A 24401-nucleotide genomic window follows, 5' to 3' on the forward strand; every position below is an offset into this window, starting at 1 on the left:
GAAATTTGGGCAGGAAATTGAAAAAAGTCTGGTGTTATAAAGGGACTGGTGCCAAGACTTATGACTACAGCGTGTTGTGTATTAATTTGTTCACATCTGATTTGAGTGAAGCCACATTGCAGGACCTCCTCCCCACGGAATGGATTGGTTTTAGGCAGAAAGCTTGTGCTGGGTGGTCCTTTCAGACCCATATGGAATAAGTGTGAATGAGTCCGTTGTGTCCCACGGGGTGGGAGAAGCTGCAAACACCCCCGCTCCAAGGAAGATGGGTGTGAACATCTGGTGAGGCTTTGAGATTTTTTCAAATAAGAAATAAGGAAGGTAGGTTAGGTAGCGGATAGATAGAGAGATAGATAGTCGATAGGTTAGATAGATGATAAATTGTTGATAGATACAGATGTAGATAAATGATAGATGACAGATAGAAGGTAGACAGAGACAAAGAGGTGGGTAGCTTTGAGATTTTTTCATATAAGAAATAAGTAGAGATAGGTAGATAGATAGAGAATAAATAGATAGACAGATAGGAAGTAGACAGGTAAGAGGTAGCTAGATGATAGATTAGATAGGTTATAGATAATTGATAGGTACAGATACGTAGATAAATGTTAAATTGACCAATGATAGATGGATGGATAGATACCAAATTTCACTTCTAAATCTATCCAGAAGTCCGTGCCCCCTTTGTCATAGTCTCCTGTTGTCAGGCTTGGGTATGTCTTGGGGACACAGAACCCGTCGGGGGTCCCTGAGAACGGAAGGCCTCCCATCTCTCTTTCCAACCCGAGTCCTTGCCCTACGTGAAGACACCTGCCTCCTTTCTAGACCCTGCGGGTCCTGTTCCAGTACAAACCCCAGAACGTGGACGAACTAACGCTAAGCCTCGGGGACTACATCTTCGTGGACCCCACTCAGCAGGAGGAAGCCAGCGAGGGCTGGGTCATTGGGATCTCCCAGCGGACAGGCTGCCGGGGCTTCCTGCCCGAGAACTACACGGAGCGGGCCAGCGAGTGTGACACCTGGGTGAAGCACAGGTGAGGGCCCCCTCCCCCACCCATCCCCGCGGGCCGGGCTCCTCCCTCCCGCTAGAGTCTGCTCACAGTAATCATGGTGCCCATATGCGTCTAGACCTTTCCACCGCTGGTCAAAGCTGCCCTCTCCCGGCTGGCAGCGTTATCCTTGCAGGCATATGGTAAATATCACAGTTTTCTGCTCATAACAGTCAGAAAACATGAATTACTTAAGACTTTCCTGAGATCCTAATCCCAAAATGACTACAAATCACCACTTCTTTATTATGGACCTAGTAAGTTACGGTCAGACGCCCTAATCCTTCTGCTTAGGGTATAAACTCTGAAGTCTTAAGGACCATTATTACTGATGGCCATGAACTTAACAGCTAGAACAATACGCATTTGTTGTCTCCTAGTTTCCCCAATGGGTCTGGCATAATTGGGCCTTCCACGTGGTGGGTCTCCCAAGTTTGGGCTGGAGGCTGGGGTCTTATCTAAGGGGTTCTCTCCCAAGCACATGTGGTCGTTGGGAGAATTCCTTTCTCTGAAGCTGTAGGCATTCTGGTGGCTTGCATCTCCCCTTTATTTTTTTTTAAGACCACGTCTGCGGCATATGGAAGTTGCCAGGCTAGGGGTCAAATGGACCTGCAGCTACAGGCCTACACCACAGCCACAGCAGTGCCAGATCCAAGCTGTGTCTGTGACCTACACCACAGCTCATAGCAATGCTGGATCCTTTTTTTTTTTTTTTTTTTTTTTTTTTTTTGTCTTTTTGCTATTTCTTGGGCCGCTCCCGCGGCATATGGAGGTTCCCAGGCTAGGGGTCCAATCGGAGCTGTAGTCTCTGGCCTACGCCAGAGCCACAGCAACGCGAGATCCGAGCCGCGTCTGCAACCTACACCACAGCTCACGGCAACGCCGGATCGTTAACCCACTGAGCAAGCGCAGGGACCGAACCCGCAACCTCATGGTTCCTAGTCGGATTCGTTAACCACTGCGCCACGACGGGAACTCCGCAATGCTGGATCCTTAACCCACTGAGCAAGGCCAGGGATCGAGCCCAAATCCTCATGGGTACTAGCTGGGTTCTTAACCTGCTGAGCCACGATGGGAACCCCAGCTTGCTTCTTCCCGTTCAGATAGAATTTCTTAATTTTTGCATCACCTGGGGAGGCTAAGGATTTTCAAAATCATCAGACACTCATTCAGTTTGGCTTAACGTTTCTTCCTTCAATGTCTCGCTCTCCTCACACATGAGCCTTGAGAAGAAACGTTAACGCTTTGCTTGGAAAGGTCCTTGGGTGCATAACCAGCCTCAGGACTTGCAAGTTCTGCTCTCCATGGACAACTGCACTAAACTCTCTTCCTCACTACATGAAAGGGACCCCTCTTCCTCCAATGTCCTGCGACACGGATCTCACTTCCCTCTGAGCCCTTGCCAGGGACACCTGTAACATCCATATCTCTATCGACAGTCTGTCCACACGTCTCAAAATCCTCCTGGCCTCCACCCCCTGCTCAGTCTCAAAGCTGCTCCCAAATTTTCTGCATCTGTTACAGCAACACCTCACTCCTAAAACCAAATTTAGCGTCAGGAAAGGCTGACCAGAGAAGCAAAACCTGTTAAATTTTATATCATGTGCTTATATAACATAAATATATGCATAGAAGATATTTATATTATTTTATACTTAACATATGCTGATTTATTAATTGTATAAATAATTTATGTTTGTTCTACTATTTTATATTATTATAGCATATAATATATATCCATACTGCACACTGCATATGTACACTCATGTGGATTTATTACAAGAAACTGCCTTACAGCGTTCCAGTTGTGGCCCGGTGGAAACAAACCCACCTAGTATCCATGAGGATGTGGGTTTGATCCCTGGACCCGCTCAGTGGGTTAAAGGATCTGACATTGCTGTGAGCTGTGGTATAGGCCACAGAATCAGCTTGGATCTGGCATTGCTGTGGCTGTGGTGTAGGCCAGCAGCAGCAGCTTCGGTTCAACCCGTAGCCTGGGAACTTCCATGTGCTGCAGGTGTGGCCCTAAAAAGCGAAAGAAAGAGAGAGAAAGAGAGAAAGAGAGAGAGAGAGAGAGAGAGAGAGAGAGAGAGAGAGAGAGAGAGAGAAAGAAAGAAAGAAAGAAAGAAAGAAAGAAAGAAAGAGAGAGAGAAAGAGAGAGAGAGAGAAAGAGAGAGGGAGGGAGGGAGGGAAGGAAGGAAGGAAACTGCCGTACTCGATTGTTGAGCTGGCTAAGCGAGGGCAGGCAGGAAGGAAGGCCAGGTGACCATAGGACATCCAGGGATGTGTGGACATCCAGGGATGCGTGGAACTTCTCACCCAGGTGTGACCATTGGGCAGAACCACCCAGGTGGGCAGCAGAGCAGTGAACTTCAGACACAGCTGCTATTTGGAAAAGTTTTTGAGCTTTTGTTAAAAGGCCTTCAGCTGAGTAAGTCAGGCCCACCCGGGAGAGCTTCCCTTTCAATTCACTGAGGGTTGACTGATTAGGGACTTTAACCACATCTGCAGAATCTCTTTGCGGCAGAACCTGGCGTCACGTTTCACTGGACAACTGGGCAAAGGTGTGTGTGGCTTTCCACTATCACCTCATCCAGCAGATAATCAAATTAAAAATAAGCCAGCGAAAAAAACGGCAATACCTGCAGGCAGTAGAATACTTGAAGTTTTTTCAATTGCTCATGAGAAAGTATTTTACGGACTGACATAAAACTGAAGATACTTTGCTGAACAATGGGTACAGGATGGTATTATTCTGGGGAAAGATGAAGTGAACGTTGTTGTCGGTATGTATATACATACACAGTTATTTATATGCGTGTTTAGGCCTAAAAGTTCCCTGGAAAGGAAATCCCTGGAAACTTCTAACGGTAACTAGCTGCAAAGTGGGGAGAACAGGATAGGAACTGCATAATTTTTAAAAACCTTTAACCATAGAAATACATTACTTATTCAAAATATAAATGAATCAATTTTAAGTTCAAAGAAAACATAAGGAAATGGGGTCAAAGGGAGAATAAAGGGGAGAAATCAGACGAACCCAGGGCCAAGCTCTGTACACACCTTGCACGATGAAGGACCCAGGCTCCAAGCTCTCCCACACCCAGTGTGGAAAGTGACACGACTTCCACCGAATAACCACAGCCTTCCCAGCCGCAGGTAGACCAGTCGTCCTGAACAAGCACAATTTTGCAGGTGTAGACATGGCCATGGTCCAGTGGCCACAACAGAATCCCAGGACATTGGTGACACCAGGGACCTCGGAGAGAATCAGCTGCATCGTGTCATGCTCCCTGAGGGCCATGGACGTTTGGGCCCCGGGAGGTGGAGGGGCCCAATGACATCTTGCAATTAAGGAAGCACTTGTCTCCTTTTAGAACCAACTCAGTCCGTCACTGGTCCATGAACCATTCCAGGAGTAGCAGGAGAGAAGATGCTGGCTCTACCCTAACTGGCTGTCTGAGCTCCAGGTGGCCTGGTCCACTTTGGCCCCCGCCCTTTAGCAAGTCCTCCAAACCTTGCCCAGGACAAGCGAGCTTCACCGTCACCAAGCATTCAGCCAAGTGGATGTTTCTAGAACTATGCAGAGAAGACTCTAGAAAATGAGATGGTGGCTTTACACACCTCACAGTTAATCTATCCGTCACCTACCACCAAAATAACCATTCCAGCTTTTAAGTGGACATTCCTGGGACTCTTCTTTCTGGAAACAGGTGTCCCCTAGGAATTAAGAGGAAACTAAGGACTGGCCTGAGCTGTATCGTAAGGGCTAAGGATGGGGCATGTGATGGGCTGTGTGTTGGAAGCTCCGCCCTTGCTGGGAGGCAGTGGGACAAAGTGTGACCTGTGACTGTGGGCCAGAAGGGCAGAACCAGCCCTGTTGTGGGACTCAGCTGTCCTGGCTGTGTCTTTTAAAGCAGCCCCAAGTGTACCTTATTAAACAGTCAAACGTTTGAAATCAGAAAATGGCCCTAGAATGTCTGGACATATCACCGGTCTGTTGAGCAGAAAGTCGGTTCGATGGTGCTGGCCCAAGTCTGTTCCCGCTGTGGGCAGGGAGACTGCGGTGCCGACAGCCCGTCAACATCTCCGATGGGGTCCCACGGGGCAGTACCATGACCCTACAGTATTTGCCCGAGGAAAAGATGGGAGGCCACCCGAGTGACGGCGACGGAGTGTGTGGGTGAATCTCAGGCTTTTGACCCTTCGCGGAGAAGACGACCGGCAGCATAATCTCCAAAGAACCACGACCATTCGCGCTCCGAGAACGTTTTGTCCTTTTCGAGCCGAGAGAAGAGTCCCGATCCTGAAGCAGCACATGTCCAGGAACCTCCCAAAACCACAGAGCGAGTCAATGGCCAGTAGCCCAGACGTCATAAAGGGGCTGCCCCAGGCTGCGTGGTGCCCCCCAGAGTCCCACAGTGACGTCCCGACCCCCAGCACCCCAGCATTTGCAGATGAGTCTTTAAAGAGGGGATGGGGGCAAAATGAAGTCTCAAGGGTGGACCCTGACCCAATCTGACTGGTGTTCTTATGAGAAGAGAGCAGGGCGCAGGTGCCCGCAGAGGGATGGCCGTGTGGGGACACGGGGAGGGACGGCCATCTACATGCCCAGGAGGGAGGACTGGCGGGGACCTGCCCTGCTCGCACCTCCATCTTGCACCTCCAGCCTCCAGAATGTTCTAGAATAAATGTCCGTTGTTTAAGCCGCCCGGGGCACAGTACCTTGTTATAGCAGCCCCAGCAGACAAACGGTCACGGTCCACACAGCCCCCAAGCTGGGCCCCTTTGAACCAGGGAGAATTTAAATAATCTACTTCTGCAGTGTACCGTACATGCTAAGCAGGCTCTGAAGTTTAAGAGGAAAACAGAAAATATTAAAGTGCTAGTTTCTCGGAGTTCCCATCGTGGCTCAGTGGTTAACGAATCCGACTAGGAACCATGACGTTGCGGGTTCGATCCCTAGCCTTGCTCAGTGGGTTAAGGATCTGATGTTGCCGTGAGCTGCGGTGTGGGTCGCAGACACAGCTCAGATCCCACGTTGCTGTGGCTGTGGTGTAGGGCCGGCGGCTACAGCTCCGATTCGACCCCTAGCCTGGGAACCTCCATATGCCTCGGGAGCGGCTCAAGAAAAGGCAAAAAGACAAAAAAAATAAAATAAAATAAAGTGCTAGGTTCTTTCCTTTCTCCTCTCATCACCAACATCCCGGCGGCAAAGCTATGATGTATTTCATTTGAAAAACTGGCCCCCAAAAAAAGAAAAAGTCAATTTTTCTCTCCGACTGTAAACTTCACAGATGTTATTTATAGATAAGCAGCCTGCGCCCTGCATCGTGAGCCACGCCCGCCACCGCGCCGTCAGGAAGAGGAAACCAACCAAGGTTTCCTGTGTCAAGACGAGGCTCTTTGAATACTGGAAGCAGGTTCATTTGAAGAGGAAACTGTCACTAGTTTGAAGACAGGGGTCGTGCTCTCGTCCGCCCATGACCAGCCAGCACCCACACTTCCTACGCGTGGCATCTGGCCCCGAGAGCATACGAATCCCATAAGCCTATGTGACCCGGATCCGCCAATAGGCTTTGCAGCGCAAGACGGGAGAGGTACCCAGGTGGAGAGAGAAGGTGCCACTTGCAGGACTTGGGAAATGCGTTAACTGCGTCAAACACCACGTGGGCACTGAGGGTGCTGGGAGCACAGTTGCGGAGGTGAAAGGCAGATGGCCTGACCCCGGGCCACTGAGATGCAGGAAAAATGCCGCCCCTTCCAGCACAGGACCCCATTAGGGTCTCCAGATGGAAGCCTGGGAGCCGTCAGCTTTACGAGAACGGGGAGACTAGGGCGTCTGTGGGAGAGAAAGGCAAACACTTACAAACGGACCAAATATGTAGAAACACAGCACGTGTGAGATCAAGGAAAATGGACCCTCCCAGAGTTACTCCCGGGTTTAACGGAATTCGGGGGACGATCCCAGGGGGAGCGTTTGCTGGAACCTCACTGAACGATTGAGAGTCCGTCTGGGAATTAAAATAGTGGGGGGAAAATGAGAGAAGATCTTTACCTGATTAGATATTAGAAACGTGTTATAAACCCCTAAGATGGTCCTGCCTTCAGGGAAAGAGAAAAAAAACAGATCGATGAGACAGAACAGCTAGCAGAGCAGCGACTTGGCATCTTGGGGGTCCCCGGCTGACGGGTGCATCAGAAGCAGGAAGGAAGGGAGTTCCCATTGCGGCTCAGTGGGTGAAGAACCCGACTAGAATCCATGAGGATGTGGGTGCCAGCCCTGGCCTCGCTCCATGGGCAGAGGATCCGGCGTGGTCACGAGCTGCTGTGTGGGTCGCAGACGCACGCGGCTCGGGCTCCATCCCTGGCCCGGGAGCTCCGTGTGCCAGCCAAGCAGCACTTTCCTCTCTGCCTGCAGCTGCTCGGGCACTCCAGTCGCCCACGGCCCCTGGTGCCCCTGGGCCTTTCCTGCGTGTGTCCTGCCCTACTACCCCGGGCTGCCAAATGTGTCTGCTCCCTCGTCCTTGTGTCCCCGCTTCGGCCACCTTCACGCCTGTGGCTGCTTCAGAAGGGGACTCTCGGAGGGACATGCACGGGCTTGCTGGGGCCCTGGAACAAGATGCTGTAGATGGGGCGTCCATTCACAGCCCTGGAGGCCAGACGTCCGAGACCACGTTGGCTCCTCGGAGGCCTCTCCCGGAGGTGTGCAGACAGCCGACTCCTCCCCGTGTCCTCGCACGGCCGTCCCGCTGTGAGGGCCTGTGTCCGGATCTCCTCCTCTCAGAAGGACCCGGGCAGACGGAGTCAGTACCCCTCTGGTGGCCTCATTTTTCAGCAGCTCTTTAAAGGCCCTGCCTCCACACCGGGCCCATCGGAGGCCCTGGGGGCCAGGACTATACATCCGAGGTTCGTCCCGCGCAGATGGTGATGGAGACGCTCAACCGCCATTGGCTCGGGAGCGCGACGTGCTGGGCGCCGTGTCCTCTGCAGCCACCGCTTCCTTTCATCCTCGCGGGGACCCCAGCAGCCCATCATGTCGCCTACATTCTCGAGCGCGTGACAACAGGTGATTCCCAGCGCCTTCCTGACTCCGGGTGTCTTTCTTCTCCCATAGGACGTACACCTTCAGTCGTGCCTTGGACCCAGGCTCCAGGAAGGACGAGGCCAGCAGCAGACGCAACGGGGAGCCCCACGTGCCACACATGTCCCGGAGCGCCAGCAGCCTGCAGTCCCTCCAGGTGACGCACCCCTTGAGGGCAAAGTGAGCCGGGCGAGACCGCGCTCTGTGTGAACTCTGGGTGGAGACCCAGCTGCCCTGAGCCCAGACCCGGGTGGCCAGCAAGGGGCCCGTCCCTCTGCTACTGGGTCGCCCTGCTCCCTGCACCAGGGTAGAGGGTGACCTCTCCTCCAGCACACACACGCATGCACATACAGCTGTGTCCACAGCCCTGCCAGGCATGGGCCCAGGACCCGGGACAGGGAAGGGGCAGGGCACGGTCCTCCCAGGATGCCACGCCCTCACCCTCATTCTGCCATCAGCCAGCTGGCTCCTTTCTCAGGAACCCACCAGCCCCCCAGGGCCGCCTCCAGGTCACACGAGAGCTGAGCACAAGGCTGAGGACCCTGGGACACGGGGTGGGCATAGGGGTGACCCCTTCAGCCAGGTCCTCAGTGGGAGAGAGCGACTCGGGCAGAGGAGCCCTTGACTGGGAGCCAGAGGCAGACGCAGGGGAGGAGGCGCCCCGGCCTGGGGCACGGCCTGGGGCTGGGGCTCCCCGAGGCTGCGCCCGGCACTCCCGATTGAGCAAGGGAGGGGCTGGACCCAAAGGCTCAGCCCCAAGCTCAGCCTCCATCCGAACACGCTGGTGCTTTAAGTGGATGTGAACTTGACACCGTCCCGTGAATAAAACCCATCCCGGTCTGAGGTCGCTCCCTCCAGGTCGTGAGAAAGGACAACGGTGGCCACAGGTGTAATAAAAAGATGGCAAAGTGAGCTTAGCTCCTGCCCCTGGAAACATTCGAGGGAAGGGGTCTTTGCAGCCGGGACTGAGACAAAGGTCTGGGCGGGGATTATCCTGGATTGACCCACTGGCCCTGAAGCACATCCGTCCTCATGACTGGGAACCAGGGGACGTGATGCCCAGAGATGGGGAGGCCCAGGCACCAGGGGAGGAGCGTGTGACCATGGGTGGGGCAGAGGCTGGAGCCACATGGCCACACAGCAAGGAGCTGGCAGGGGTGAGCAAGACAACGCACCTGCCCCCCCCCCCCAAGCCTCAGAGGGGCCTGGGCCTGTGACATCTTGCTTTTGGATGTCCAGCCTTCAGAAGTGGAAGAGAATAGCTTTTGTTTTCCATCCCCGCTGGTGGTGCCTTTGTCCCAGGAAAGGCATCCCACACCTTACGTGGAAAGATTCAGTGCAGCCCCAAAGCTCTGGGGACCCAGGGGTCCGTCCGTTCCATCCCCCCGGACCTTCCACTTTACATACCACTCCTGCTGCAAACTCTGCGCTTCAGAGTTCAATGCTCTGGGCTCTTCCAGGGAAGAAAATGCCCTCCACCCCCTAGCCCCTCGGCAAAAATCCAGAACCTCACCCCAAGGCCGTGGCGGTACTTTGCCCAGGGCTGAGGGAGCAGCCCGTGGAGGGGGCAGGGGTGGGAAAGGCGGCTGGTGTTGGTGCAGGCGGTTCTGCACAGCCACACTTCAGTGTGCAGACGGAAAGACGGCCGTGCCCTCGGAGCTGGGTGCAAACACCTAGGTGGGTGTTTGCATCCAGAACCAAGCACCTGCCCCCCATTACGAGCAATCTCGGGGCTCACCTTGTCTTGACCGTGGGCCCGATTTGAAGCCCCGGCCCCAGGGCCTGGGAAACTCCCAAGGGAGACCTCGACCCCCCTCGGGCTCCCAGACACCACACGCCCCGTGTCCATCAGAACGGAGTCGGTCCCAAGCATCAGGCAGCTGGAGAGTTGAATTGGAGGGTTGAATTGGAGCTACAGCTGCCGGCCGACGCCACAGCCCCAGCCCCAGCCACGCCAGACCCAAGCCGTGTTGGTGACCTTAACCCACGGAGAGGGGCGGGGGATGGGACCTGCATCCTCATGATACGAGTCAGGTTTGTTTCTACTGAGCCGCACGGGAACTCTGAATCCTTGAGTTTTGATTCTTTCCTGTGCAGCCCCCTCCTCTCTGAGTTGGGCATAGGCGGCCCCACACTCGGGAGGGACCATGGCCGATACACTCACCATTCTGGACCCACACGGCCGTCCTGTTTCTCACCTTCAGTACAGGACTCAGGAAATGACGGGAGAGAGTCAACCTTTTATTCTAAAACAGGCTTTGTGGTGGACGATTTTGCCCCACGGTAGGCGTATGTGTTGTGAGAACGGTTGGGGTGGCCGGGCTCAGCTACGACTCAGCACCTTCGGTGTGTTAGAGGCGTTTCTGACTTGAGATTTTCCACTTACAGTGAGATCATTGGGATGTAATTTCACCATAAGCAGAGAAAGATCTATATACACCTATGTGTTATACAGATACCTCCATTATATATTATATATATTGCACATAATTACAACATATAATCTGTAATACTATGACATAATTTTATCCTTTTATATCACTATAATTATATTTTATTATAATTATATGATAAGAATATTATGTTTTCATTATAATTTTATAATTATAATATACTTTATTATAATTTTAATTATATTATACCTTATCATAATGTTACTTTAATTTTATAACATATAATTATATATTCTAATAATAGATTATATGTCATATAATATATCATATTATATATACCATTTGCAATATGATATATATCATAATAGATTAAAATTACATATCACACATAGTATAAATGTATATATTATTGTATTTCTTTCTTTTTTTTTTTTTTTGGTCTTTTTGCCTTTTCTAGGGCCACACCCACAGCACAGAGGTTCCCAGGCTAGGGGTCTAATCAGAGCTGTAGCCACCGGCCTACGCCAGAGCCACAGGAACACGGGATCCAAGCCGCATCTGCAACCTACACCACAGCTCACGGCAATGCCGGATCCTTAACCCACTGAGCAAGGCCGGGGATTGAACCTGCCACCTCATGGTTCCTAGTCGGATTCGTTAACCACTGCGCCACGACGGGAACTCCCTATTATCGTATTAAGATGGATGCAGATAACGTTCTGCGACGTCACTATAGGAGGATGAATGCTTGTGTGTCTCCCGAATTCCTGGGCTGAAATCTCGATGATGCATGTGACGGTGTTTGGGGACAGGGCTTTTGGAAGGTGCTGGGTCACGGGGGTGGAGTCTCCACGACTGGGACTAGTGGCCTTTAGAGAAAGTCCCCAGATGCTCCCTCGCCCTCCATGACGTGAGGACACAGGGAGAAGCTGGCTTGGAGGTGGGCCTGCACCCCCTGCTGGCACCTGCTGGCACCTGCTGGCTGGCACCTGAGACTCACCGCCCCCAGACGGTGAGGCACGTCTCTGTGTAGTTCCTAGGCCCCCAGGGTACTGTGTTACAACAGCCTGAGCAGGGGCCCGGCCTGCGGGGGGCACAGAACGCAGACCGTTGACGTGCCGCCAGGTGGCGCGTTCATCCCACTTTGTTTTCATCTCCTGTGCGCGTGATAACGCCCAGAACACTAAAACCTGCCAGACATCGAAGAGCTGCAAGTCCGAGTCCCCTCGCACAGGGACAGCTCCGGCAAAACGGGCGGCCGCTGCTAAACAAGGACGCGCAGGACGCGGGGTCTGGGCCGCCGCCGGGTGAGGGGAGACGCTGCTGGAACAAGTCCCGTCGGGGGTGTCACATGTCCTGTGCCCTTCTCCCCCCGCCCCCAGGCCTCGATCCTGAGGAGAGGCGTGTTGGTGGTGCGCCACGGGGAGAGAGTGGATCAAGTCTTCGGGAAGTCGTGGCTGCAGCAGTGCTCCACCCCGGACGGTAGGTGCAGCCCGGGCAGAGGCCAGACGCGGGACTCGGGCCTTCTCCAGCCTGAGCCCCCGGGGCCCCAGGCGGCGTCACTGAGCACGCAGAGACTAGGGGCAGGGGACACGCACTCCCTCTCTCCCCGCCCCTGCTGCTACCCATGTGCCTTGGAGGGGGTTGCACCTGTTAGGATCTTACATCAAACACTTTGGGGACGATGAGGGCTGGCATTCAGTGGTGAGCACGTCTGCTGGGGGGACACGTGGACAGCCTGGGGGTCCTGGCCGCACACACAGGGCTTATGGTTAATGGGTGGGGCATTGACCCCAGGGCAGGTCACTCTGACTGGCAGGCTCCAACCCTCAGCTGCTGGCAGGTCCCCGTCTTGCCATCTCATCACTGCACCTCTCTGAGCTCAGCTTCTCTGTGGTGGCCCCCGGCCTACCCTAACCCGAAGGGCGTGCGTTTTTAACACGGCGGGGCTTACCCCAGCCTCACCCCTCCGGAGGCCAAGAACTAAGAACAGGGCTTGTCCATATACAGAAGCCCGCAGGCCGTCTCTGTATTGACCCACGACTGTGTCAACAGCCCTCCCCCCGGAAGGTCCAGCAGCCCAACTTCAAACCCTTGGCTAACTGCGTACATCAAAGCACTGAATGAACGTAGGGATCGAATCCACGCGCAGCGGCTGGGGAACGTAGGGGATCAGCCCTTTGGGGATCCCCGCCCCCCACAGGAGCCCAGCGAGCCAGGAAAGGGGGGCGTAAAGGGACGAAAGCATTGGCAGATGACCAGCACACGAGAAAACGCACCACCCCCTTCTCCCGGAACCCACGGACCCAAGGCCGAGCTTGTCTCCACAAACCAAGACCAGAGACGCAAAGGCTCAAGGAAGAAACAGGTGTGTCTGCGGATGCACTGACATGCAAACAAAGAATTACAGGATGCTTTCTTGCAGTAAAACAATGACTGAAACGACACACGGAAAAGGGCCACCTGTCAGTGTGTCTGCGGTGGTGGTGCGGGAACCAGACCAGACAGCCAGCCTCAAAACCAGTGCCAGGACTTCGTAAAACGAGGGAAGAGCTCGGTCACACACAAAAAAGGTCAAGCCTCCTATGAGGGGAAAATAGTTTAAAGTCACGGAAGGTCCCAGCTTAAAGGAAACTGCTGGTGGATCTTTTTACAAGGTAAGGAAGCCCTGCTCGAGTGAATTCCGGTGGCCGACCTTGACTTGGGCGAGCTGCATTGTCTGAGCAATTACGATGGGGTATTTGGGGGCCCCGCCAGCCCCTCTTCACAGTCTGGGGTCCATTCTCACTTCCGGCCCAGCAACCCACCCCCTCCCATGGCCTCTCACTCCCCAGGGCCCCCCTATTTGCTCAGACTCTACACCCACCAGAACCTAACCTTGCCCCGGTCCTCGGCTTCCTCTGCCCTCTGCCCCCTGCCTCGCGCAGTGCCCACAGATAAAGCGCCAATGTGGGCAGAAGACCTAGACGGGGCAGGGGATCCCAGACGCCCTTGAGAACAGGATTCGCGTGTAGGAGCCTCTCTTGGCATGAACAACAGAAAACACCTTTCCCTGGACACAGCTAACCCTGGAGTTTAATAAAAGCCTTCGGAGCTTAGAGTTCCAACTAAGTCTCTGCTGAGGGACGTTCCAGGGAGGCCGCTTCCAGAAAAATCCGTCCTGGAACCCAAACCACAAGGCACACAAAATAGCGGCTGCCTCCCGCTGATTGTGACGGAGGGCTGGGTGCGCACTCAGGCGCAGGTGACAGGCCAGCCAGGTGACGCGGGAGGACGCGAGGGCTGGGTGGTGGCGTGGCCTCCGAAGGGATTATTGGTAATCTGCCCATAAGGTCGGACCCGCCCCGCGTTGACAGCTCCCTCTGGGTCAGGCTCTGGGCTGCAGGCCTTATACCACTGATTCCTTCAAACTCGACCGCCCCCTCTTTTTCGCTGATAAGGGAGATTAACCCGTTGCCTCTAATCACACAACGCATCCCTGGTGGTGCCGGCATTTGCACCAGACAGTCTCATCTTAGAGCTCAAGGTCAAACTCTTGACCCAAGGGGCTCTGAGCCTCTGGAGGAGTGGGTGGGCAGAGTCCCAGGGAAGCCCCCTGATTTCCAGCCCCCCCCAACCAACTGACTCATATTGCACCACGCAGGACCCTGTCCCTGTGGGCAGAGTGCGCCTCACGGCTAAGGGGGCAGGTGGAATTTCACCTAATTGATGCCCGTTCGAGACGCTTATCAAGTTAAGCCGCATCGGTCACGGAGACGCTTGGTTCTCAGTCGGGAAAATTGCATGAGCGAATCTGTCGGCTGTGAGCGGGCAAAGAGGGCATCCTGCGGTTCCTGCATCAAAACATGAGTTTCGGTGTCTGAGGAAACACACATGCTCAGTAGAGCAGAACTTTCTCCCGGAACCGAACCCACGTCACAGGGCGCGTTCGAGAAAAAACACGCGGGGCGCCCCTGGCGGCTCAGCCGGGGAAGCCGTCACTGTGAGGCTCAGGCTGTCGCTGCGGTGAGGGTTCAATCGCTGGCCTGGAATTTCCACCTGCCGCTGGTGCAGCCAAAAGAAAAAAAAAAAAGGCAGGAAGATCAAGACGGCAGAGGAGGAAGACGTGGCACCACCTTCTCCCACAAACACACCCAGAAAAAAAAAAAAAGAAAAAGAACAAAAAGGCAAAAACGCAGTTGACAACAATTGAAATAACTGCCAAGCTTCAAACGCGGGTCTTTTTTTTTTTTTTTTAATAATGATTTTTATTTTTAAACGTGGGTCTTGTCCTTGAGAGTCCTGTGGGACAAATCTGCATGAACTTGACAAACTAAACCCCTGGTGCTTATTTATGCTTTAGGGAAATACTACCGGCCAGACCTGAACTTCCCTCGCGGTCTGCCCAGACGGAGCAACGGTATCAAAGACTTCGAGAGCGACCCACCGCTATCATCTTGCGGAATTTTCCAGTCCAGAATGGCAGGTGTGTTGGAGGCCCCTTCTGCTAGGAGTCGTAACAATAGTCGTAGCAATTTGTCACCCCTCACGCTTGCTACACACGGCATCAGTAATAGCATTATCCTCACTCTGCTGAGGAAGCTGGGGCACAGAGAGGTTAAGTATGTTGTCCAAGGTCACACAGCCAGTAGGTGAAAGAGCTCAGAGATTTGGCCTGGGAATGCATGGTTGGCGAAGGCAGGAGGGACGAAAGGAAGGAAAAGAAAAGAGAGGAAAGGGGAAAAAAAAATCAGTGACCGCTGTGTGCATTAAGGATGTCACTGAAAAATTAAAACACACAGCCTCTCTTTGATTTTACTTCAAAATCTGTCACCTTGGGCTTTGGTTTTGTGGGGTTCTGGTGCCACGTGATCGATCTTTTGGAGCAGAAGAGGCCACTGAGCTAGCTTGTCTTCATTTTACGAATTAAGAAACTCAAAGCTAGACTCGGGAGGGCTCCCCGGCCTGCCAGGTACACGCTTGTTAACTGGAGGGACGTGCCAGAGTTCCCCGCCCTGAGCTGGGCGGTCAGTGTCCGGTCAGCAGCTCCCGGGCCGGGTGGGCAGGCCTGGGCTGCAGCATTTGCTGGCATCCATGGTGGAAATGCTGAGCCCGCACCACGGCTGTGGCTTCAGGGTACGGATGTTTGGTCCCTGAGCTCAAGTTGGGAGAGATGACACAACAGGGGCTCCGGCGGTGGGTGGGGGGGGCGTTGTGACAACCCCCAGCCCTGCCCGGGCTCCTTCCTCCCAGTCTGCGTGTGTGTGTGTGTGTGTGTGTGCACGCGCGCGTGCGCGTGTGTGTGCACACACGTGCACCTGTGTGTGTGTGCGTGCGTATGTGTATGTGTGCGCACGGGCTTGTGCGAAAGCCCCTTCCGTACCGTACCTCCGAGGCTGTTTCACGCCCAGATCCTCGCCCAGAGGGCTGCCTAATCCCCGTGGGAGGACGTGTGAACGGGTGTGCGTGTGGGCAACTGGCAGCCCCTGTGTTCATTTCCTGTGGCTGCTGCCTTAACAAAGCCCCCCAGGTGCAAGGGCTCAGGTCACAGAAGTGTGCGGTCTCACAATTCTGGAGGGTGGAAGGCTGAGGTCAAGGCGTCAGCAGGGCTGGTCCTCCTGAGGCTGGTGGGGGTGGGGTGGGGAGGGACAGGCTCTTTCCAGGCCTCTTTCCTGGGCTCACAGGTGACGTCTGCTCCCTTGGTTGTCAGCGTGTCACCCTCTGTGTCCAGATTTCCCCTACTCATAAGGACGCCCGTCGGACTGGGTTAGAGCCTGCCTAATGATGTCACCTTCACTTGATCACCTCTGTAAAGACCCTTCGTCTAAAGGTCACAGGAGACACTGGGGGTTAGGACCCCAGCATATGAATTAAGGGACACACATCAGCCCCTCACAGCATCTGCCGACACTTCACTGGTGCTGGTACCATGTGGATTTGGGGCTGAAGAATCCCCTTCTTTCCCAAAGATCAGGTCCTCTGATCTGGCAAGAGGGAGTGGGGTTTACAGGCTTGTCTTTCCATGAGCCGCGGGGTCCTGGAGTTTCCATCACTGCAGAGTTGATGGTGGTGAACTTGAAACAGCCCCCACTTGATGGCTCACGGTTCTGTGGGTCAGACATGCAAACACAGCAGCCTGGCTGGGTTCCCTGCCCGGCGTCTCCACCCTGAAATCAAGGGGCCAGGTGGAGCCTCCCAGAAGTAGCTCCAAACTCCTCAGGCTGGTGGGAGAATTCGGTTCCTTGTGGCTGTAGGACTGAAGTCCTTGCTCCCTTGCCAGGCATCGGCACAGGGCCACTCGCGGTTCCAGGAGCCCATGCACGTTCCCTGCCACGTGGCTGCCGCCATCTCTAGGGAGTTGCTTGCGTGTCAAACCCCTCCAGCTTTGAGTGGCTGACCTCTGGGACCCGCTGGAGGACACTCTGCTCTTAATGGGCTCAGCTGACACACTCATCCCCTTCGGCCATCCAACAGAGCTGTCCCGGAGGTGTCAGCTCGCCACATGCACAGCTTCCATTCATGCTCAAGGGGAGGGCTTGTCCGTGGGATGGGGGGATTCTTGGGGCGACTTCAGGCCCCACCCACCGTGGGGAGTAAGCCACCTGTTGGAGTGGCTGCCAGGGGGCTGCAGTTATGGAGACGGCACTCTTCCACCCACTGTTTTCCAGGGGAAGCGCTGCTGGAGAGTGGTACCAGCATCACCTCCGTGTTCACCTCCCCGGCCCTCCGCTGCGTGCAGACAGCCAAGCACATCCTGGAAGGTCAGTGGGGGCCGCAGCGGGCTTCTCGTGTTGCCTTGACCTCAGGCTTCTCCTGCAGGGGGAGAGGGCAGGGCAGAGGGAGAATTGGGTGGGTGGCCATGAGCAGCCACCTGAAGTCATCAGACCGTTGTGAACCAGCCCCTGAGAGCTGTGAGCAGGCACCCCACCCGTTGGCATTTCTGGAACGTCAGGTCGTCATCGTGTGCCAGGGGGCTGCCACCGCCCTTGGCCTTTGGTCTGCTTCTGCCCTGTGGTTTTTGGGTTTTGTTTGGAGGATTTTTTTAATTTGAGGGTGTGAGTATTCCCAGAGAGCTGCATCCTGCTGTGGTCCCTTCTTAAGTCCAAAATGCAGGACTGGAGCTCCCGTTGTGGCTCAATGGTCAACGAATCTGGCTAGGAACCATGAGGTTGCAGGTTCGATCCCTGGCCTTGCTCAGTGGGTTAAGGATCCAGTGTTGCTATGAGTTGTGATGTAGGTCGCAGAAGCGGCTCGGATCCCCAGTTGCTATGGCTGTGGTGTAGGCTGGCAGCTACAGTTCCGATTATACCCCTAGCCTGGGAACCTCCACATGCCGCAGAAGCAGCCCTAGGAAAAGGCAAAAAGACAAAAAAAAAATTCAGGACTGCCCCAACAAGGGAATCGGCTCATGGGAGCCACCCAGCGCCCTGAAGGCTGCTACGTGCTGGGAAGCCAGCGGCAGACCCTTCTGAGCTTCCAACTGCAGGAAGAAGCAAGTTGCTGCCAGGAAAGGGCAGCCTGCCTGCGGGGGCGGCCTTGGTCCTGCACTCCCAGCGTGAGGAAGGGGCCCCTCCACCGGGAGCAAACCGAAAGCAGAGTGCAGGACAGGTGCAGCAGGTGGGTGCACCTGGAGGAGGGGGCTTGCCTCTGCTCTCTCAGACGCCCAGGACGTCAGGGTACCAGCTGAGCAGGGGGCGCAATAAGGCAAGACATGCTTCTCAGGGAGGGGACCGGGATGGGGTGGTTTAAGTCCAAAATGCCATCAGGCAGCACAAAGCCGCTTGAGGTCCGTGGGCAGGGCTCCACACGGAGACCCCTGGGCTGGCCTGGGCTGGCCCCCAGGCATGGCCAGGGAGGGGCAGGAGGAGCTGGCGCTACCTCTGAGTATGACGAAGCCAGAGAGGGTGCACATGGGGGCCACGGTTACTGGCGACTTGAAGCTGCTTCAAGTGGGAGTTAGAGGCCGTGGGGGGTGAACGATGCCAGGAAAAGAGTGAGCTCCATGGGGCGGAGCCTGGGAGGACGAGAGGGAGGAGGCTGCAGGAAGGGGCTGCTGGGTGGAGACAGAGAGGTTGGCCCTGAGCTTGGGGAGGATGCAGTGGCTGGAAGCACAAGATCAAGGTCGGGGAGGAAGGGTGTCATTGAAGGAGGGTGACAGGGAGCAAAGAGGTTCCTGCTGGACGAGCTGACTTGCCCATACTGGCATAGCGGCAGGTGTCCGAGAGCGGGCAGGGACCAGGGTTAAAACCTTCCCCACAGGGGCTGTCCAACTGATGCTGGATCTGCCAGCCCGAGCCCCACCCCGTACCTCCTACCTGTACATCAGAGCCGCTCTGACCAATGCCCCCCAGTCTACAGGCGGCTGGGAATCCCACCCCAGGACGGACCTGATCCACACTCTGGACCCGCCTGGGCTCAAGGCCAGTCCACTCTCCTTTCCTACCTTCTCCTGGACGTGCTGCTTCGTAATCCATGCAGTGACTGTGGGGGTGGGAATCCATTTCGTCACAGTCCGCCTTCCACTCACTTAAAACTCAAGGGCCGTGTCTGTGTCTCATCGGCCTTGCAGCCACCCTACATTTGTCATTTCTCCCCGGAGCATGACAGGGGCCTCCGACGCCCCTGCATGGTGCCTCGGGTCCCTGAGACCGTGAAACAGCCATGGTTCACCGGTGCTTGTGTTCTCGTGGTCATTGCTCTGCTTCCCTGCAGCTCTGGGCTCTGGCCTGATGCACAACGTCCGAGGCTAAACCCAGGGAGGGACCCAGGACCCCCAGCATGTGACTTCAGTGTGGCCTGGGAGATGGGGCCTGGCTCTAGGGCTAAAATGGGGCAGGAGGTCACAACCACACCCGCCCCCCCAACACACACACACAACTAACACACACACACACACACACACACACACACACTCGCCTCGGGGCTTCATTCAACTGCAGGGTCATAGACTCTAGTGTTGGGGGAAGGGATTGGAAGGATGCTGTGGCCCCAGTGCTTTTTCAGAGAAGTGATGGCACCCCCACCCCAGCCCCCACCAGCAACCATGGTCCTGTGGGGTCAGATTCCCTTTCTCCATCAGTAAGAACTGGGTGTGTTCCCTCCAGCCCTGCCTCTTGCCAGAGGGGGGCAGGAAGTGGCAGGAGCAGAAGTGGCCACATGAAGGCTCAGAGTTTCCCAGTAGCTGGGCAAGTCCTCTAGGCAGTGTTTGCTCTCAGTGTTTCTGTCTGATAACCCAATAAATATGACGTTAGCAAAGCAAAATAGCTGTGATGTCGTTTCATCGCTGCACAGCTTAGGATCAAAGTGTTTGTGTGAATTCCACAATTAGAGAAATCCGATGGGAAGAAAGCGAGAAACACACACAAATCCAGGATGAAAGGTAACAGGTGCCGGGGTCCTGAATGTCCCAGGCCCCGCCCACCTTCATACCTGCCGTGTGATGAGCTTATTTTGTTCTAACCCACCCAGGAGGCTGCTACTTTTCCATGAACCTAAGCAGCCACTTTAATTTTCACCTGTGGCTGGGAGCAGGTGCTCCAATTTCTCTGACTTCTTTTTGTTTGTTTGTTTGTTTGTTTTTAACGGCTGCCCCTGCAGCATATGGAAGGTCCCAGGCCAGGGACTGAATCCGAGCCAGGGCTGCAGCCACACTGGATCCTTTAACCCACTGCCCAGAGCCAGGAACAGAACCCATGCCTCTGCAGCAACCTGAGCTGCTGCAGTTGGATTCTTAACCCACTGGGCCACAGCGGGAACTCTTTCTCTGACTTCTATTATTTGGGTCTCTTACGTATATAACTACAAGTTCTCCCCAAAGGTTTCTGCCCTTGATCCTGTCAATGGCTTCAACATGATTTCTCATGGACGTTTGCTCTGTATGCAGAGAGGTCACTTTAAGGAGCATGAATTCATAAATCCTGTGTTAATCCAGAAAAACAGGACCCCTGGCCTCTTCCCACCTCCTCAGACACAGCTACCCTGTTTTCCAGGATGCTAAACCTTATCTCAACACCGCTCAGGGCGTGTCCAGACCGACAATTTCCCCAAGAGTGACCCGTGGAACAGGAAGAGGGGCCAGTGCCATTCGGGACACCGTCCAGACTCTTCCTTCCTGTCACCTCTTTCCCGGGGACACAGCCCCTCACAGGCTGCAGGAGGGCCCAGGACCCCCCTCCACGCGGCTTAACTCTCTTTTCTCAACGTGCTTGACCAAAGAACCTGTTTCATAGCCTTTCCCCATTCCGAATAAAAATGGGTCTCTTTTTTCTCCCACTCAAAGAGACAGCTTAGTCCCTAGGTCCCTTAGTGAAGGCAGAAAAGCATGGGGGAGTTAGAATGTTCTGGAAGATGACTGCCTTCTACCCTCTGCTCGGGCTCCATCTGGAGTCTTTACCAGGATGGCCCTTCCCTGTGACTAACAAGCTCCGTGATTGGCCCGTCTTTTCAACGCATCATTGGATTGGCCAAGTCCTTATAGGTGCCCTCCCCTTGACCTGAGGATGCGCCTGGGTCAGCTGCTGTGGGGCTGCCCTGGGTGATCGGAATGCCCACGGGGTTGGGGGGGCTGCCAGTGGTGCCTCTCAGATCCCGCGAGATTCTGTCCCTTCCTGATGGACAGAGGGTCATCCCTCATCTGACACCCTCCAATGGCCAATGGCCCAGTGGCCCGCATCCGAGAAATTACATGGCCATGCGTAATCACAGGACAATATTCACCAAGCCAAAAAAAAAAAAAAAATCAAATGTTTTCAAAGGTTTGATGTAGATTAGTAAGAGACTTCTTTGCATCAAGCCAGAATGGACCATGCACAGCATAAACCCTGGTGTTCTCTTGCATCCAGAGCTCAAACTGGAGAAAAAAGTTAAGATAAGAGTGGAACCTGGCATCTTTGAATGGACCAAGTGGGAGGCCGGCAAGACCACCCCAACCCTCATGACCCTGGAAGAGCTGAAAGAGGCCAATTTCAATGTCAGCATGGATTACAGGTAAGCCAGCCCGCGTCCTCTGCTGCTGGGCTTTTCTCGTTGTGCTAGAGAAAAATCACTCATGATGCTTGCTACAGATGGCAAGGATGTGGCTTTATTCAAGAGGGTCCCCCACGGTGGGGGCTTACAGGGGGGGAGGTCAGATTCAGCGCCGAGTCTAAGGCCAAGTGGGGAATTTTAGCCCAGGGGCAAGGTGGAAGGAGGGACACTCCTAGGAGAATAGGCTAATTCTTGCTAAACTGACCCAAGAGGACCCTTCTGCAGCCAGCCAGGGGTCAGGCACCCCCGGGGATGGAGGGGAAGCAGAGTTGGCACAGATACCCAGGGTGATCGGGTACTGGCGTGGGGAATTCTGGCTAAACCGAGTCAGCCAGCTTCTCCCTAAAATGGATTCCACAAGGTTGGACATGAGGCCCACAGGTCAGGCTGTTGAGAAGAGCCTCAGGGAGCCCGGCTGGCGTCTGTCAGCCAGAGAACCCATGTCCCCCTCTGCCCGTGGCTGGCAGCTGTCACAGGCCTGCCTGTCTGGTGCTCAGCAAGAATGCAGGCTGGCCCTTTGCTGGTTTGGAGCACAAAACTGAGGCTCGTTGCAGACCCTGGGCGCTGCTGGAGGCAGAGCCACCTTGGCCCTTCTGCCGACCACACGAAAGCAGGCCCAGCTGGCAGCCCCTCCCCTCCTGCAGGCCCGCCTTCCCCCTGGCCTCCCTCCTGCCCGCCGAGAGCTACAACGATTACGTGCACAGGTGTGCGGTGAGCATGGAGCAGATCGTCAGCACGTGCTCCCAGGATGGTGAGTGTCCCCTCCAACCTTGGGTGCGAGCAGCCCCAGGGCTCAGCTTTTACCTCTGCAATGGAAGTGGCTGGTTTTTGAAGCTCGCAATGCCCCAAACTCCCCCACGCCATTCCCCAGCCACCAGAGTGTCACTCCCCCGCGCCGTTCCCCAGCCACCAGAGTGTCACTCCCCCACGCCGTTCTCCAGCCACCAGAGTGTCACATCACTGTCCCTAGACAGACACACTCCCCCACCAGCCAGGCCCGGGGGGCCCCCCAGTTCTGGAGCCGAGAGTCTGGGGTTGAGGGCAGCAGGCGCAACACAGAGCGCCTGTGCCACCTCGTAGCAAACGGAAGAAACTAAGAACCAAAGATCCCAATGTTGTACCATGTTTAAATGACAATTCAAACAAAACATCCAGGTAAGCTGGTAGTTGGGACCCTTAGAGAAATTCGAATGTGGAATTAGGAATCTGAATATGGACGTATTCAAGAAATGTTAATTTTGTTAGCTGCGATAACAGCATGGTGGTTGTGCAAGAGTGAAAATTCCGCATTTGAAGATGCAGACTGAGGCCTCCTGTGAAATGGTCGGACTTTGGGATTGCTCTAAAAGCCTTCACGAAGTGTCCATCGACGGATGGATGGATAAAGAAGATATGACACACCTACATACACACACACACACACACACACACACACACATATATATATACACAATGGAATACTACTCAGCCATTAAAAAGAATGAAATTTTGCCATGGGTGGATTTGGAGGTTTTTGGGGGTGTTTTTAGGGCCACACCTGTGGCACATGGAAGTTCCCAGGCTAGGGATGGAATCGGAGCTGCAGCTGCCGGCCGACACCACAGCCACAACAATGCCAGATCCAAATCACGTCTGTGATCGACACTGCAGCTTGAGGCAACACTAGATCCTTAACCCAGCAAGCAAGGCCAAGGATCGAACCCACATCCTCAAGGACATTATGTCAAGTTCTTAATCCACTGAGCCACAGCAGGAACCCTCAGGGTATCATGCGTCGTGAAATAAGTCAGACAGAGAAAGACGAATACTGCGTGATCGCTTCTATGTGGAATCTAAAAACACTACAAAACCATTGAATATTACAACAACAACAACAAAAAGAAGCAGACTCACAGATCCAGAGAAGAAACCGGTGGTTACCGGTGGGGAGAGGACGGGGGAAGGGCATTGCAAGGGTGGAGAATTAAGAGGCACACACTATTAGGTATAAAATAAGCTATGCAGATATATGTACGCCATGGAGAATCAAGCTGCCAGTTTACAATAACTATAAATGGGATATAACCTTTAAAAATTGTGAATCACTATGCTGTACATCAACTATACGTCAGTAAAAATTTTAAAAATAAAATAAAATACTTCGCAGACAGACGATACAAAACGCCGTCAGCTGCTGGTGCTCCGTGACAGGTGCCTGGCATTCTTCAGACCCTCCTTTGGGGTATACGTGAAAACATCCAGAGTAAAACATGGAAACCTCATTCTATAAAAATTTAAGTTACGGAGCTCCTGTGGTGACTCCTGGGTTAAGGACCCGACTAGTATCCATGAGGATGTGGGTTCGATCCCTGGCCTTGCTCAGCTGGTTAAGGATCCGGCAATGCCATGAGCTTTGGTGTAGGTTAGGGAGGTGGCTCAGATCTGGCGTTGCTGTGGCTGTGGTGTAGGCTGGCAGCTGCAGCTCCTGTTCAACCCTTAGCCTGGAAACCTCCATGTGCCATGAGTGTGGCCCTAAAAAAAAAAAAAAAAATGAAGTTAGCAAGTGAGCACTGACCACCAGGAGGCATCAGGCAGCAAAGAAAACCTGATGAGAAAATCTAGGAGTTCCCACTGTGGTGCAGTGGGTTAAGAGTCTGGTGTTGCTGAAGCTGTGACATAGCTCGGGGCGGGGGCTCAGAGTCCATCCCTGGCCCAGGAACTTCCATATGCCACAGGTGTGGCTGTGAAGAAAGAAGGAAAGAAAGGAAAGAAGGGAGGAAAGAAGGAAGAAAGAAAATTAAGCAAAGAAGACACGCGTTCCACCCTCGAGGGGCTTGAGTGTTGTTGAGGGGAGAGGGGCACAAACATTTGGAAGGTTAAGAGCATTCAACA

General features: G+C 54.2%; 1 protein-coding gene across 1 annotated transcript in view; it reads left to right on the forward strand.

The window, feature by feature from the left end:
• The window catches only part of UBASH3A (ubiquitin associated and SH3 domain containing A), a 40325-nt gene that overhangs the window by 12825 nt on the left and 3099 nt on the right, over positions 1-24401 (forward strand). The window contains exons 6-12 of the mRNA XM_003358975.4: positions 826-1034; positions 8167-8290; positions 11909-12008; positions 14869-14991; positions 17174-17266; positions 21347-21491; positions 22175-22281. Of these exons, the coding sequence (XP_003359023.3) occupies positions 826-1034; positions 8167-8290; positions 11909-12008; positions 14869-14991; positions 17174-17266; positions 21347-21491; positions 22175-22281 (901 nt within the window). The remainder of the gene's footprint in view (positions 1-825; positions 1035-8166; positions 8291-11908; positions 12009-14868; positions 14992-17173; positions 17267-21346; positions 21492-22174; positions 22282-24401) is intronic.

Source organism: Sus scrofa, chromosome 13, assembly GCF_054392235.1.
Source record: "Sus scrofa isolate SSC_HxYL_T2T_F1_AM1 chromosome 13, Sscrofa_HxYL_maternal_Yorkshire_Landrace_v2.0, whole genome shotgun sequence".
NCBI classification, from domain to species: Eukaryota; Metazoa; Chordata; class Mammalia; order Artiodactyla; family Suidae; genus Sus; species Sus scrofa.